We start from the raw sequence: 17,189 nt of genomic DNA, 5'->3' as shown, positions 1-17,189 counted from the left end.
TGAGCCGGAAGTGGACGTGCCAGCTGCTTAGACCCAGGAGCACCCACTGATTCCAGGCTTAGCCTTAAGATGCATTATCCACAGCCAGGCCACCTGAAGCTCCTCCAGAAGTCTTGTTTGGCACCTTCGTGCCTGCAGGAACAAAGCTGATAGTGCACCTGCTGGCCTCACAGAGCTTGGCACGTGCACACCCAAAGTAAAGACCCACCCATTCTTTACACCCCGCGGGATTTCAGACCCAAGGGTCCCCAAGCTGCATGATGGCTTCCTCCCCCCACCTGCCCTCCACTCCCAGGTTTAATCACGGAGCCAGGCCTCTGCCACTCGTGGCCATGGTCATCCTAGTGTCCAGGGCAGCAGGACGACTCGGGGACCCTGCGACTCCCCACAGTTCCCCATAGGCACGCTGTGTTCTGCCCTCAAGTGTTCCTGACCATCTGATCTGTATCAGGGGAGTGAGGGAATTAATCATTTAAAAATTTTTTTGAAGAGTTAGCAGAGACAGAGATCTTCTACCCACTGGTTCACTCCACAAATGGCTGCAATGGCTGGGGCTGGGCCAGACTGAAGCCAGGAGCCAGGAGCTTGTTCTAGGCCTCCCACGTAGGGGGCAGGGGCCCAAGGACTTGGGCCATCCTCCGCCACTTTCCCAGGAGCACTAGCAGGGAGCTGAATCAGAAGCAGAGCAGCCAGGACTTTGAACTGGTGCCCCTACGGGATGCTAACACTGCAGACAGCAGCTCAACCCGCTGCCTCACAGTGCCGGCCCCACAGCACTCATTTTCAAAGAAGTGGGGTAGCCCTGCCTGCCCCCAGGACGCCTTCCCACATGGCAGCGGTGCCGTTGTCTATAAAGGCAACTCCGTGGAGGGTGGGGGGTGGGGAATGTGCACTTGTCTCTGCACGAGCAGCTCGTGCAGTGAGCATCCACAAGCTCCCTCCCTCCCCCCAAATTCCTCATCTGCCGGGGTCTCTGGAGGAGACAGGAGCAGAACTTCCTGCTGATGGTTTGCATCTGCACAACTCCAGTGGAGGCCCTGAGGCTCCGGGAGCTCCCCAGGCTTTCGCTCCGTGTCAACGCGGCCTTTCATCCTGCTGCTGGTCCAGGTGCTGCTGTTTCATGACCAGAATTACGGGATTCATTACGAATACACCGTTCCTGTAAACCACACGGCTGAGAACCAGAGTGAGCCGGTGAAGGCACAGGACTCTCTGTTCATCTGGACCCACAGTGGCTGGGAAGGGTGCAGCGTGCAGTGTGGAGGAGGTGAGCCGCGGGGCTGGGGCAGGCCGGGAGGGTGAGTTAGGGGCACGCTGCTGCCTGTTTTCCCATGGGAGCCTAGCCACATCCCGTGAGTCTCCCTGCTGAACCTGAAACCCCTGGGCAGGCTCATTCCTGTTCCCTCGCCGCAGAGTTGAGCCCACCCACCCCCTCCGTGGGGGCATGAGGTCTGACCTCTGACCTCCGCGTGGCAACTTCATTGTCTTGTTAGCAACAGATCGACCTTCAACTGTTGCTGCTTGGCAGGAGGTCACCAGATGTCTCTGTCCATTCCTAAATATCCTTGGCTCTTGGTCATCAGAGCCAGGACACAACGGAAAGAAAATAATACTACAGGTCAGGTGCAACCCCCCCCCCCCGCCCCCAGCCTGAGTCCTGACCCCACAGCTGCCCCCATCTGCCCCCAGCCTGAGTCCTCCTGACCCCACAGCTGCCCCCACCTGCCCCCTAAGCACATAACTGGGCCTCCTGGATTTCCTTGCCCTGAAACAGGTAGATCATCCCTCACACCTGCTGTGGGGACTGTGGGAAGCCAGAGGTTATCAGGCTGCAAGGGTCAGCGGGGGCCAAAGGGTGGGCATTGAGGGGCAGCAGCAGGAAGGGAGTGGCCACGGCTTAGCGCAGTGCGACTGATCGCCCCAGCGGGGCTCGTGGCAGGCTCCTGGGAGGTGGGCACAGGAAGGGTGGGTTATGATGGACACAGAGTTTGGTCAGAAGGTCAGCCTGGGCTCTGGGTGCCACCCCAAGAAGGGGGGGGGGTCCACAGGATGGAGCCTGGGCACAGCCCGTCCCCCCCACCCACCCTGGGCAGCTGCTAACTGCTGAGATGGATTTGTCAGAATTCCAGCGTGGAACCGGCTGTTTGCCTTGTGAGACTCATCTCAGTTTGCCTGGGAGGGCAGGTGACCGCAGGTGACCGGGCCTGTCAGATGCTGCTGGTGTCGGCTGGGAGCCTGGCTGACCCTGGGTGTTCTTGGCCTCTCCCTGGAGCACCCTCAGCCCTGTCCTTTTCCTGCCCTGTGTCTCAGTCCCTGCCCCGGCCCTCCAGCTGCCCCTCCGTGCCGATGGCCTTCTCACCTCCAGATCCAGCCAGCACCTGCAACTCGGAGCAGCCAGACCTGCTTGTGGGCACTTGCTGCAGACTAAACCTGGCCCAGATGGGGGAGGTCGGGGGCTCCCCTGGGCCCGGGCGGGCAGCATCAGTGCCCCCAGCTGCCGTTGAAGGACCCCTGCCGAAGCTGCAGGATGCTTGGGGCCGGTGGGGGTGGGGGGCAGATGCTAAGTGCTTGCTGTGCCCGAGGAGGCTGCGGCTGTGGGCGGCAGAAGTGAGGGTGGAACTCCGATTGCACAGTTCTGAGTCTGCCCTATGTGATGGATTCCCCCGGGGAGAGACCCAGCAAGGAGTCTGGGATCCTGGCGGCCGTGCCGCCTCCCCTGTCTGTCCTGCGATACCGGTCTCTCCCGCTACTGGAGCCCAGCCCGAGGACAGAGACACCTGCCAGGCTCCCCCCAGGCACTCTACAGCTGTGCATTTATTCTGCCCATCCCCTGAGTCACAGGGGGGAAACTGAGGCTGAGACCCAGACAGCCTGGCTCCAGAGGCCACCTCCTTGCGGCCGATGTCTCCGTCTCCCTGACACAGGCGCGGCTGTGCAGTGCCGTGGGTGCGTGCCGCGGGGCTGTCGCTGAGCCGAGCAGCCTAAAAGCAGGTGAGGCTGAGGCCTAAGTAGCAGTTGGTGAGCAGACAGCTGCGGACGGGCTCTGGAACATTCTCGCCCTGGCGAGCAGGCCCTGCCCCCGCTGTCCCCTACCTGCCGGCACTTGGTCAGCAGTCCCCGTCCTCGGTGAGGGCCGACATGCAGAGACCCTTCACTGAGACCTGGTTCCCTGTAGACTCCAGACATCAAAACACTGACCATCTCCGGTGGAAAGTAAGGGTTCAAATGAGCGTTTTGGCCTCAGCTGCTCTGAGATGTTGCTGTGCGCTGACAACCTCCCCCCGCCCCACACTGACCCTGCGCGTCTCGGCCACCGTCAGCTCTGACGTTACGGTTCTGACAGCCGGCCGCAGTCACAGGGCAGCGGTCGCTCTGAGCCCCCTCCAGAAGTGTGGCCGCGTGGCCTCCCCAGGGGTGCAGCTGCAGTGGCTCAGCTCCCCGTGTCTGCTTCCAGGGGAGCGCAGGACGGTCGTGTCGTGCACGCGGATTGTCAACAAGACCACCACACTGGTGAATGACAGCGACTGCCCCGCAGCGAGCCGCCCGGAGCCCCAGGTCCGGAGGTGCAACACACACCCGTGCCAGTCCCGGTAAGGAGCTGCGTGGTCTCGTGAGGGTAGGTGGTGATCGGGGGGAGGTGCCGGGCACAGTGGTGCCCACTTAGTGCCCCAGGGCCGCTCCGTGCCGTGTCCTGGTGACTTCTACTTTCTGAAAAGACCAGATTCTCCCAGCTGAGCCCAAATTCTGACGGAGAAAATGTGTACAGTCCCAACAGGAAGGTGTCTCATCAGAGACCATTACTAAGTGGCACACAGAGAAACGAGCCATTGCCACACACTTTGAACTTGGACCTGTCAGCTCCCCCAAATTCCTTTTTCTTTCCTTCTTTGTTTAGAGATTTATTTATTTCTCTGAAAGGCAGAGTTATAGAGAGTTGGGTGAGGGGGAAGAGAGAGAATGAGAATATCATCCACTGGTTCACTCCCCATATGTCCACAACATCAGAGGCTGGGCCGGGCCAAAGTCAGGAGCCAGGAAGGCCTATCCGAGTCTCCCACGTGGGTGGCAGGCATTTCGGCCTGCCTTCGCTGCTTTCCCAGGTGCATTAGCAGGGAGCTGGTTCAAAAATGGAGCAGCTGGGACTCGAACTGGTGCTTAGATGGGACGTGAGTGTTGTAGGCAGGGGCTTAACCCGCTGGGCCACAGTGCCGCCGCCCCCCCAAATTCCTTCTCCCTGAAGGAGGTTGAAGTAGATGTTAGGGTCCAGGTGCCCGGCGGGGGAGCACACACAGGTTGGTGCGTGTGGCTGGAATCAACACCAGTGTGTACATGCCGTGGTGCTAATTGTGTAGGATTTGCCAAGACTCTGTCCCAGCCACACTGCCCACGTGTCCCGGAACGACCTCTCAGGTGCTCGTGGGTAAGTGACTTCAGCAGGGCCGTGTGCAGAGCGCTGGCTCCACCACGCCATGCAGGGCTGCCTGCGCCGCTGCTCCACTCGAGTCCAGGTGAATTCTTTGGTCTGAGTGCTGCTCATGTCCTTTCATTCCATTTTCCAAGAACTTTTCTGCAATGCCTTCATACATATGTATATACACATCATATATGTACACGTACACACACCCCCCAAACGTCGTTCATCCATTAGAATATACACAGACATGTACAGCCGTTGTGTACACGTGTGTGTGTTTACATGCACACATGTGGACGTGAAGCTGGAGTTGCTGCACAGCGTGTCCCAGCCCTCGTGAGTCTTGCCTAAGACCCTGTTGGTATGTGGACTCGGGCTGGCAAGGGGTTGCACAGTCTGACCTTAGAAGACTGCATTTGGGTAGAGGGGCGGGGTTTGGAGACGTGTGAGGCCTGGGGAGCCAATGGCTGTGTCAGAGGAGGTGGGCTTGATTGAAGGACAGAGCCCGGAACCGGAGCCCGGTGCTGTGAATGTTGGCAGCCCAGCGTGGGTCCTGGTGCCGTGGGAGAGATGTCCTGTGTCACTGTTACTCTTTGACCTTTGCCACGACAGAGATGTTTGCTTTTCCCCCTTTAATCTCCTGATCCCCCTTTAACTTTCTTCAACCTTCTTTTTCCATCAAGTTCCCAGTGGTTTCCTTGGCCTTCCTGATTGTGTGCCACTAGCACCTCTTCATCTAATCCCGAGCCTAGCTGCGTGGATTCTTCCCCAAACCTTGCTGTCACCGTATGCAGTCTGGACTCTGACCCACAGGGCAGAGGGCCTCTCTCCAGCCGCTCGCACAACCGATACACACACATCAGCAAACCTGGCCCCAGCCTTGGCAGGCGTGAGTCACGGAGCAGCCCAGCTGTTACGGCTGTGGCCGGCAGCCTTTGTGTCGCCGACCAGGAGCACCGCAGCATCACTCAGCACCCCAACAGCGACACTGTGCACAGCCCCCAGAGGCAGGGGCGGACAGTGCAAAGGGCTCACCAGGGGCACAGAGCTGGGGCTCCCTCAGGTTTAACGTGTTGCAGCCTTGTAGATGCTAACCACTAGGGAAGGCTGTTCCGGTTACTAGACATTTCCCTGCAGTGTTTACGATCTGGACCAGGCAGCACACGCTGTGCTGTACGCTGAGTGACGGTGACTCTGGAAAGAACATCCAACGTCTTACTGGCAGTGGGACAGCCACGTGCAAGGAAGTATATTTGGTTTTTAAATTCGTCCTCGTTACTCAGCTATCTTAACCAGACCAGTCTTGTTTTAGGTTAAAATTGAATGAAATCCCTTGTGAATTCCCCCATTTCTTTTCCTACTAAATCATGTTCCATGTGTGTTCATGAGCTTGTCGGTGTGCACGTGTGTGTGTGTGTGTGTTAGAGCAAGAGAGAGATGATTCAAGAATGAAGGCTGAAACATGTGGGTCTTTCGCTACAGCCACGGTCTGAAGAATTGCCATTGTTTAATCCTTCCTCGCCAGCTGGTTTTCTTTCCTCCTCTCTTCTAAAATCTAACCGTGACTGGGGACGTTGGTCTACTCCAGGCCTTTGAGGAGAAATTGACAGTGGCCGAACGCTGGAGCTCTCTTCTGACACTTTCCAAACTCCGTAACTCCTCCTGTGTTAAAATTAAGCGGCAAAGTCCGTGTGCCTTTCTTGTTTATCTGCCTTAGGAGACACTCGAGGTGGGACTGTTGTTTGACGTCTGGGCACTCCTCCCTTTGTTCACGCCAAAAACAAGCGAGCGCCCAGAGCCCAGGTTTGCGGCTGAGGCGATGTCTCTCGTTGGGAGGAGGTCGCAGAAGCCTTTCTCTCTTCCAGGAGTGACAGGGCACCAACATCGCGCGGTACTGGGTGCTTCCACGTTCTGTGACACAGTTAGGAGGAAAGGTGAAGTCTGGCCCGAGGAGGACAGAGTACAAACGCAGCCATGACGGTGCTGCTCCATCAGAGGTGGGGGAAGAGGTCCATTCCCCCGGTTCTGGAAGAAACATCTGGTGCAGGAGGGAGCGCAGTGTGGGAGGCGGTGGAAGCTTCCCCGACTGGCGGCCGTGCGGTGCAGCTCTCACGGTGAGCTTGGATGCACTTGGCTCTGCCCCCCAACAGTCTCTTCCCCGTGGGGCCTTGTCAGGTTGTTTGGGGCACAGCCCTGTGTCCCCTGGCTCTCCTACAGAAGCAGAGTCTGTGCAAACAGAAGGGCCATTCTTTCTTCCTTGAAAGTACCTATTCCATATCATCCATTGAACATAACATGATGAGGAAAGGGTGCTCGGTTACCTTCCTAAGAGGGTCTCAGAGAGCAGAGGAGGAGGAAAGGGCTGGCGGTGGGTGAGCACCTCGAGAATCCCTCCTCTGAAAACCCACAATGATCCAAAATCCAAAACTCATTGAGCTCCGGGCACAGGTGGAGAATCCCACACCTGACCTCATGCGACCAGACCCAGTCCAAAACTTCAGGCCATGTGCATGGGTATAAAAATTCCAAGTCCAAATTGCTTCTGGTCCCATGCATTCCAGGTGAGGGATGTCCAGCCCGTGCTAACGGTGGTACACGGTGCAGTGTCCTTGGCTCCCAGCTCAGCATGGCGGCCCCTTCCCTCCCCGGGCCCATGGTGCCCTCAGGTAAGGCCACGGCAGCTCATGTCTACACGGCCACAGACTGGGATTCCCATGAGCCTCCTGCGGACCAGCTGGCCAGGCCTCCATCCTCTAGACACTTGTGTGCCGGTGCCGGCAGCACCTCCCACGGTGCGGCCCACAGCAAGTCTGAAGGGAGACAGGATGTCAGGGTGCATCAAGTCCATGGAGTTCAGGTCACGCTCGGCGTCGCCCAGGTACCTCTGCTGTGTGCTGGGAGTCACTGCAGGGAAGCTTGGAGTTTGCCTGGAGAAGTCTGACCCTAGGACCCACCTTCCTGAGATTCTGCATAGGGGGCTGCCCTGGGCAGCAGGCTGGGGCCACCAGGCTGCCAGGGAAGCTGGCTCCACTGGAACTCAGCCAGCCTCTTCCTCCCGTTGGGCAGATGGCCACGTGCCATGCAAGGTGAGGTGACTGTCCCGTAACCTCGTGGCAGGTGCCAGCGACCATCCTGCCCCACCAGTGTCCCCTCCCTGCTCTGAAGCTGCAGCTGTGACATGGAAATGCAGGGTGGTGGCCCAGGCACCATAGCTTCCACGTCACATTTAGTGAGCAGGCGCCAGGCGGGAGAAACCTGCATCCTGAGGGCCTGGGGCCCCGGACCACAGAGACCAGAGCTGAAAGTAAGCCCAACAGCGAATCCAGGCAGGACGTGGCGTGGCTCCCACAGTGGAAGAGGCACTGAAAACGGGTTTGAGAGAGGAGGTATCGGTATTGCTGCAGTGGACAGCCCGGGCAGGGCCTCTCTGCCCCTCTCCCCCACGCACACTCACAGCACAGGCTGCTTTGAGGTCTCCTTGGCGGGGCTCAGCTCATGTGCCCTCCTGGTGGCCAGAACATTGGAGGTGTGGTGTAGACACCCAAAGGAAACCAAGGTGTTCTCATCAGGCGAAAGTAAACCATGTTGGATAGGTGAGCCACAGCAGGTGCACCCTGTGTGGACCTGTGCCGATGCCATGATGAGACCAAGGTTAAGGACCGAAGTGCCTCCACTGACACTGTCCCGATAGAGTGAGGGCTGCAGGCCTGCAGGGCTACTGAACTGGAAAATCCCCGTGCTCGCGGGAGGAAGGCAGCTGGCTGGAATGTTACTCTTGGATCGGAACTTTTCTCCATCGGCGGCTGTGTGATTCTCAGAGCATGAGAGAATTTTTCCCCAAATTCTTCATGACTGGGTGGGGTACAATTTGTTACCCAATTCAGACTTCTGGTTATTTTAACCCCAACACTGTGCCTACGCGAGCTCCAGTTCCTGGCTTGTAATGGGATCAGGTGTGATGGCTAAAAAAAAAAATTAAAAAAACAAAAAACAAAAAACAGTGTGTCCAGTGGAATCGTCAGCTGATGATTCAACTCTTTTACCCTTCTTTTCACGGCTGAGAGGTCAGTTTGTTTCCATGAGTCTCAGAAAAGAATTTTTTTCTCAAAGCGCAAGAATGAGTTCATTGTAAAAGTAGAGACTCTTAGAAATTGTGTTTCTCCTGATTACATGGAAATTCGGAAGATGGCAGAAAGCCAAAGCTTGCAGGAGGAGGCTGGGGGCCAGTCCGTTCCAGACCTTGGACAGCGAGGAGAGAAGGCGGGAAGCGGCTGCGGGCTGCCCCGGGGTGTCCGGCTACACTGAGGTCCCTCTGGGAAGTCAGTCTGTTCGCCTCATTCTGCTCATGAGGACTGGGAGCTGCCCAGTGATTGATTCTCCCAGGCCCGTGCCCGTAGCAAGGAGAATCCAGACCAAGGAACTCCAGCTTGAAGTCTTGTGTGTACTCTGCCACCCATGGCTCGTTGTCACAACAGTGTGCCTGCTTCTCTAGTGCCATGTCCATGAATGCTTTCGGTTAAGGCACCTCTACAGAGACGCCCAGCCACGGGGGACAGCAGGAGACTCTGTAGTGGTCTGTGGCTCTGCGGGGAGCCACTGCTGCTCACCTCTGTGGGGGTGAAGACGAAGTTGGAGGTTGCAAGCTAGAAAACTAAGCACCAGAGCCATTTCTTGGAAGGCTGCAGTTGGCCCACTTTCTGGCTTGTTTTTAGTGTTATATGGACGCATACTGGAAGAGAAAGTCAAGTTCAGGGTCTGAGCCTTCCAACGGGGGACGCCAGAGGACAAGGTGACTTCCCAGGAGACTTGAGTGTGGCAGGTGTTTGTGGTGGGAACAGGAAAGGTGCTAGCATCCTGGAAATCCCAAAGCAACTCACTCTGCCCACGGCAAGCCAGCCTCAGGCTCCTAGGGGCCAGGAGGGACCTTCTAGCTCAGACCCCAAGTGACCTATGGCCAAAGTCACCAGGGACTGGAGGATGCTGGGTGCAGTCTGTGCTCCTGGTGGGAGATTTTTCTGGCCAGGAAGCTAAACCTGACCACTGAGGGATCCCATCCATAGCTTCTGCATCTGTGGCACCCTCTGTGGCCAGAGTGGCTTCACCCAGGCCACACGCCACGTGTGGCAGGACACCTCCGTCCCTCCTGCAGGTCTCTTGTCTCTGTTCCCCTCAAGGGCGAGCCCCCAGCAATGTCCAGATTCCTGGACGAGCCGTGCGGGCCTGCTGTGAGGGCTCGTGCCGCAGGGGCTCAGGGCGGCTGCTTGCTTTCCGTGGCCCGGCGGCTCTGAGAGCTCGGGAAGACTCCACTCTGAGTGGATGAGTCAGCTCCTTCCTGCTGTTGGCAGGGACGTGGACGTGTGTCAGCCATCCCAGAGCCCCTTGTCTCTGTGGCCGGTGTGTCTACCCATGGCCGGGGTGGAGCAGATGTCCCGTGGACAGGCAGGAAGAAGTCAGAGGCTGGTTTGGGGCCCTGGTGTAAATCATTCACCTTCCCTTGGCGCAGCCGGTGGGGGGCAGTATCCATTCTGAGTCCTGCACAGCCCCCTTGCCCTTGACCCTGACCTTGACCCTTCACACCAGCCCTTCCCATGCCACTCTCTCTGCTACCTGCTCGTGCTCTCCTGTGGCCTCTCTTTCAATACATCTCTGTTAAAGTTGAGAACGAAATCCAGGTCGTCATGATCTACCACGTAGAGGCACCAAGACACACGGTTGGTTGGGCTCGGCAGCTACCGGATAGGGAGTGTGGGCGGCTGTCTCCGGGCTGTCCTGGGGCAGCCCCAGGCCCCTCCTTGCTGTTACCTGGCCACGCCGTCTGCACGACTGGGAGACGGGAGCCTCTCTCGCAGGAGCCCTGAGAAGAGGAGGTGAAGGGATGCCTGTGAACTGCTCGGCCCCGAGCGAGCCCTTGGCGAGCGCTGGCCAAAGCCATCATTGCTGCTCAGCTACAAAACCGTGTTCATGACCAAGAGCAGCCGAGCGTCGCTCCCAGCACTTGGTGGGCGACTCGTCCTTTCTTTAGTTGCTGCCCTGGCTCGTTTGCTCACTCACTTTTTAACCGTATGATGTAAATAACACATGCTGGTGTTTCCCATGTGTGCTAACGTTCCCCTTCTCAGCAGAACAAGTTCCTGTGCCTCATGCGTCTTTTCGGGTAAATTGGAACAGCAGAAGGCTCTTGAGTGGTTCGTTTCTGACCTCCTGAAGGTTTCCGAGCCCTAGACCGTGAACTTCAGGTGGTGTGGTCAGCGGGATGGGGTAAGACCAGGAAGGCAGGCCAGGATGGGAGGGGTCTCTGTGCAGGCCGAGTGCGGCTGGGGAGTGAGGGTGATAAGGTTGTGGAGTGCTGGAGCCTGCCAGCGCTTCGGTCTGCTCGCGCAAGTTTGCATTTGAGCATTTGAAGAAGGAAAGAGCCTTGGGCAGGCCAACACCGCGGCTCACTAGGCTAATCCTCCGTCTGTGGCACCGGCACCCTGGGTTCTAGTCCCGGTCGGGGCACCGGATTCTGTCCCGGTTGCTCCTCTTCCAGTCCAGCTCTCTGCTGTGGCCCGGAAGGGCAGTGGAGGATGGCCCAAGTCCTTGGGTCCTGCACCCGCATGGGAGACCAGGAGAAGCACCTGGCTCCTGGCTTCGGATCGATGCAGCGTGCTGGCCGTAGCAGCCATGTGGGGGGTGAATGAATGGAAGGAAGACCTTTCTCTCTGTCTCTCTCTCTCTCTCTAACTCTGCCTGTCAAAAAAAAAAAAAAAAAAAAAAAAAAGAGGGAGGGAGGACGGAAGGAAGGAAGGAAGGAAGGGCGGGCGGTCCTTGGGCAGCATAAGCGTGTCATTTCCAAGACGGACCTCTCACCACAGGAAGGGCAGAAGTGTGCACCGTGCAGGCCACGTGTGTGCTCGGGCCACGCCGAGTGCACAGCTTGGCCTGGTTGTCCCCTCTGTGACTGTGAATCTGCTTCCTGGGAAGAGGACACTTCTGGGCCCACTGGAGCGAGCTTTGCCGTGAATCTTGAGAGCAGGGAGGGGACGCACTTCAGCTGCACCTGCTCCGAGAGTCGGCGAGGGGAGAAGGGTGACGAGGGCCAGCCAGTCTCGGCAAGGGGCCTGGATGGTTGGGTACACAGCCTCGTGGTGATTCAGCGGCCCCCAAGGCCCCTAGGGCCCTTGTTGACCAGTTGCTGGCTGGGCCCCTCCCAGAGTTCCTGCTGTAGCAGGCCTGGGGTGATACCTGAGAACTCACATTTGTGATGCTGCCCAGTGAACCCCGGGGGACGCCTGAAAGCTGAAGACAGCACTGGATCCCGTGTGCACAGTGTGTTCCTGTACATACATCCCTGTGATAAGGATTTTTTTTTTTTTGACAGGCAGAGTGGATAGTGAGAGAGAGAGACAGAGAGAAAGGTCTTCCTTTTTTGCCGTTGGTTCACCCTCCAATGGCCGCTCGGCCGGCGCATCTCGCTGATCCGAAGCCGGGAGCCAGGTGCCTCTCCTGGTCTCCCATGCGGGTGCAGGGCCCAAGCACTTGGGCCATCCTCCACTGCACTCCCGGGCCACAGCAGAGAGCTGGCCTGGAAGAGGGGCAACCGGGATAGAATCCGGCGCCCCAACCGGGACTAGAACCTGGTGTGCCGGCGCCGCAAGGCGGAGGATTAGCCTGTTAAGCCACGGCGCCGGCCGTGATAAGGATTAATGTATAAGCCAGGCCCAGTAAGCAATTAGCAATAGCTAATGCCAAAGTAGAACAATTAAAACAGCGTATCCCAGAGAGCCAGTGTCTCAGGCACCAAGCGTCGCCATCAGGTGGAATGCATCGTCTGCTCGTGTCTTCCAGTCGCCACCCTAAAGCCATTTCCATATTAGCTGAGCGTTTGTCCTGCCTGTGACTGCAACTTGCATTGTGAAGTGCGGCAGTGAGACCAGAGCCCCTTTCTTGTTCCTTCCTGCAGTTTCAGACGGAGGGGTCATTATGTCCCTTGGTGTTAGAAACCTCAGCACGCGATAGTTTTTCTTTCCTTGAGAACTTTTGCCTTTTCATTTAGAAGAAGCAGTTTAGGGTCTGGCATTGTGACTTACCAGGTGAAGCCACTGAGTGTGACGCCAGCATCCCCTTATGGGCACCCGCGTGTGTCCCGGCTCCGTCACTTGCCATCCAGCTCCCTGCTGGTGGGCCTAGGAAAGCAGCAAAGGGAATCCCAAGCCTTGGGCCTTCTGCACCCACAGGTGAGACCCAAAAGAAGCGCCTGGCTCCTAGCTTTGGTCTGGCCCAGTCCTAGTTGTGGCCATGTGGGGAGTGAACCAGCAGATGGGACATCTCATTCATCTCTCTCTCTCTCTCTCTCTCTCGCTCTCTCTCGCTCTGTGTGTGTGTGTGTGTGTGTGTGTCCCTCACCCCATAACTCTGCCTTTCCCAAATACAAAAGTAGGAAGGAAGCACTTGACAGCTTCTCTTTAGCGTCAGCATCTCTGCTGGTGCCCCGGAGCCGTCATTAAGCAAAGTAAAGGTGACCTGAGCATGAGCTCTACTACTCTGCAGCGGTCACACGGATGACTCACAGCTGTCCAGTGGCCAGCAGGTGGCAAGTGCAGAGCGTGAACACGCTGGGCGGCGCTTCTTCCCTTCCCTGGGTGGAAGGACACAGGGTGTGGGATTCATCACGCCACTCAGAGCAGCGTGTCGTTTAAAACTGAAGAGCTGTGTATTTCTGGTGCATTGGTTTAATTCTTTTGGACCCCGGTTGATCACAGGTTACTGAGGTCGTAGGCAGTGAATTGTAGATAAGAAAGGACTGCTCACTGTTTTAATGCCCCAAGCAACCCAGCAAGCACGTTCATAAAGCTTAAGCTGCAGGAGATGCGAGGCGATGGACAGAGGAACTTACTGGTTAGAGGAGACTTGGACACAGCACTCAGTGTCAGACGGCGCAAGTGCCAAGTAGAACAGGGAAAGACATCCACCACATCATCAGTCAGGTAAATTGTGTCTATCAAGCGCTCCACCCTGAGAACAGAGAATGAGTCTTTTCTCAGAAGCACCCAGAGCACTCACAACATCTGGTGATGTATTTGTTCCTAAAGAAAAATCGGTGCGCTCCACCAAGTAGAAATATTTCAGGCAACACTGACTGTTCACTAAGCAGAAAAGTTGGAAACCAACAAAGTGAACTTTATTAAAGTGCAAATGCCCCTCCACCTGGAAATAAAAATACACAGATACGACTCCCCACTTGGGCAGAGCTCGGAAGTGGGAGACGTGGGGCTGTCCACGGACGTCAACCCTGAGCCTTTAAGCTGGCTCGGGGGAGCGGGTATTTACCGAGTTTACTACGAGCCACACACCGTGTGCAGCCTGAAGCTACCTGTGCCTCCCGGAGCTTCCTGGTGGGAATGGCCAACAGGGGAACAGGGCAGCCCCGGCCTGTGGGAAGAACTCCTGCCCTGCTGGCCTCTGTGTGGAGGCGATGGGCGGCAGTGGCTGCATCGTGTCCCACGGGGCACACAGGTGGTGGAGTACGCGCTGAGAGCCCATCTCACCCCTCACTGGGCACGAAACACTGAGCAGGTTCCTCCATGGGGGCCTCCATTTCTCACCTCATTGGGAATCGAGACGACCAGAACACGTGGCCTGTGGTACGTGGAAGGGTCTAATCCGTGAGGCCCCTCTTGTTCTTTCCTGGAAGCTGTCAGCTGCCGTGTCCTGTGGAGCAGGAGGCCGGTGGAAGGCACAGCCCGATTCCACTGCCAATCGAAGAGCAGCCGCAGGGCCGTGTGCATCGGCAGGATAAGGACTCGGAGGGTCTCCTGTCCCAAGGCCTTTGCCTACTTAAATAAAGAACCATCTGGGGCCGGCGCCGTGGCTGACTAGGCTAATCCTCCACCTTGCGGCGCTGGCACACCGGGTTCTAGTCCCAGTCGGGGCACCGGATTCTGTCCCGGTTGCCCCTCTTCCAGGCCAGCTCTCTGCTGTGGCCCGGGAAGGCAGTGGAGGATGGCCCACGTGCTTGGGCCCTACACCCGCGTGGGAGACCAGGAGAAGCACCTGGCTCCTGGCTTCGGATCAGCGCGGTGCGCCGGCCATTGGAGGGTGAACCAATGGCAGAGGAAGACCTTTCTCTCTGTCTCTCTCTCACTGTCCACTCTGCCTGTCAAAAAAAAAAAAAAAAAAATCTGGAACAAAGGCAGGTGGGGCCATCGCAGCCGGGTTACAGGGTAGTGAGCTCCCCGTCGCGCGAGGATCCAAGCAGTCCCTGCTGGAACTCTGGAAGCTGCCGCTCAGCACCTTGGACCCAGGGCGTCCGTTTCTGCCCTCTTGGCGCTGCCTGGCCTCCAGGAACCTGTGGCTCTGTCTGTGTGATGGAGCATTAGGCGAGCTGGAAGAAGCTGATTTTTAGAAAAGAGTAGGAGTTGCTTCTGCCATCACCAGAGAAGCAGGATGGAAAATGATTGGCAGTGTGACGTCAGCATTAGCGCTGGGGGTTGTGTGCCGCAGCTCTCCTGCTCTGTATGTTTCCCCACCGTGCGGATTTTCCAGACGTGGGTGAACTGTACCTATCGTTTCTATGAAGTGACAACAAGCGAGAGCTGCAGAAGACAGTGCTAGACCAGGTGAAGGCGTAGCCCAAGACCCCCGGAGGCCAGCGTGGAGATCACTTCGGGAAACTCAGCTCACAGCTCAGCTTCCCGTGTGGCACGGGGTCCTTAACAAGCGCGGGGCCCTATGCTAGCCACCGTCCTCCAGAAGGGCCAGGGAGGAGGCGAGGACTGGACCCGGACCGTCTGCCGCCAGCTGTGCCCAGGCAGTGGCTGGACTCGGGGTGGGGCGTCCCCTGAGTAACAGTTCCCTTCAAGGACTGACAACCTGCTACAACGTGGAGGGGGCAGAAGGCGCTTGCAAAGCGTGGGCAGCAAGGCCTGACTTGGCAGTTGCTCCTCCCAGGGTCTGGAAGGCAGATGGGGGCCTGCTGGTCGTGGGGCAGGGCGGGGGGCACTTCTCATGGCCTGGCAGAAGTGGCCACAGAGCAGACGCTGAAGGAACTGTCAGAAATCTGGGAGAAGCGACAGTACTCCCCTAAAGATGTGGGGGATGACTTCAGAAATTCATGGCAAATGGGACCGGAAGATAAGTATATGTTGGTGCAGAAAAGGTTTGAAAACCGTGTGTACCTGGAGATTGCCCGCCAGGGCACCTCTGTAGCCGTCTCCACAGCACACACAGTGACTCATGGCAGAGACTTAATCCAGATGGGAGTAAAGTAGATCTCTTTCCCCTCTGCCTGGAGGACTCCCGGCTGTGGTTTCTGTAGCTCATTAGCTATGAAAATTATTAACAAATTATTATTTGCAGTTGGAAGTGGTTATGGTATTCCCAATTTCCTCTCATGCCAAGACCCTGCGCAGGTTACTCAGAACATGACTTACCCGGAGCAGCCCAGTGTTTCCCAATAGCCTTGGACCAGGCTCAGTGCCTTTGGCTCGGCCAGGCTGGGAGGGCTCACCAGGGCTGGGAGCTCAAGGTCCCCATGACATAATTTACTGAGAACTTAATTGAGGCTAATTATTGTCTCTCATTCGCCTGCCTGACGCACATCTGCCCCGCAGCTGCTGTGGCTCCACTTGGTTGGGACGTTTGAGTCTTTCTGTAAGTGAACGAAAGGGCATGAATATTTTATTGTAGATTTATCCCCCTGTAACTTTTTATAGGAAACTGCTGGTGGTTTTATTAGCCAGCAGCGTTCAGACACACTGTCTTCCCCGACGTGCCGGAGCCGGGATTTAGGGGGTACTCAGCGCCCACTGCCTCAGTGAGGTCCGCTTTGGGGAGGGGGGGAGGGTGCAGCCAAGTCCATGGATGGGGGAGGGGCGTTGGCACAGAGCCTGGACTGTTCTGTGATGTGCTCGCCCGAGGTCTGAGTCACCCCAGAAGTCAGCCCTCCACGTGTGAAGGTTCCACGTTCATGGATTCAACCAACCGTGGATTAGAAACGTTCAGGATTAAAAATCACGTGTGGGCTGAACATGTACAGGCTTTGTTGAAAGACAGTTCCGCAGCTGTGTCCTCTGTGTTCGCCTTGTGTTAGGAGCTACAGGTCAGTGGCCCCTTACCCACGGTGCTTGGGGCCAGGCGTGTTTTGAGTTGCACAGGTTTTGGACTTTGGAAGGTCTGTGCTTATGCCATGAGATGTCTTGGGGCTGGAGTCCAAAGCTAAACACAAAGTTCATTATGTCCCAGGATGCCGTAGCCACGCAGGCGGAGGGTAATTTTCTACAGTACGCTCTTGCACCTGCGTTTTGACTGTGATGCACAGGAGTCCGGGTGTGGGATTTTTTTTTCTCTTTGGGTGTCACGTGAGTGCTCAGAAAGTTTTGGGTTTGGGGGAATCTTGGATTTCAGGATTAAGTATGTTCAACCTGCAGAAGTAACCTACGTGGGAGGCGTCTAGGCTGTGTGTGAATCCCATGCTGTTTGACATAAGGGACTTGAGCAGTGGCAAACTTTGGTATCTGTACATGTCCGGGAACCAGTGCCCCTCAGGTACCAAAGGTCAGCCACGATGGCCCAAGTGTTACCACATCTGTGTGAGCACCGAGTTCTGGGAAGTCATTCACCCCACTTCACACAGGGACAGCTGGGCCTGGGCAGGACTGTGGACGAGAAGCAAACGACTTAGCTCCTAGGAGCCTCCGAGCTGTAGCAAGGTGAGACTGGGGGGGAGAGTCAGACCACGTAGAGAGCCCTGGGAGCACGGGAGGAGGAGGAGGAGGAGGAGGGCACAGTGTGGACC

The 17,189-nt window shown here is 57.1% G+C and overlaps 1 protein-coding gene across 1 annotated transcript in view; it reads left to right on the top strand.

Moving 5' to 3' along the window:
* The window catches only part of ADAMTS17 (ADAM metallopeptidase with thrombospondin type 1 motif 17), a 266,125-nt gene that overhangs the window by 223,572 nt on the left and 25,364 nt on the right, over positions 1-17,189 (top strand). Inside the window, exons 18-19 of the mRNA XM_062204548.1 lie at positions 1,108-1,267; positions 3,455-3,590. Of these exons, the coding sequence (XP_062060532.1) occupies positions 1,108-1,267; positions 3,455-3,590 (296 nt within the window). The remainder of the gene's footprint in view (positions 1-1,107; positions 1,268-3,454; positions 3,591-17,189) is intronic.

The sequence above is a fragment of the Lepus europaeus genome, chromosome 11 (assembly GCF_033115175.1).
Source record: "Lepus europaeus isolate LE1 chromosome 11, mLepTim1.pri, whole genome shotgun sequence".
Taxonomy (NCBI): domain Eukaryota; kingdom Metazoa; phylum Chordata; class Mammalia; order Lagomorpha; family Leporidae; genus Lepus; species Lepus europaeus.
Note: the sequence above shows the minus strand (reverse complement) of the source record. Positions and strands in the feature narration are given on the sequence as shown.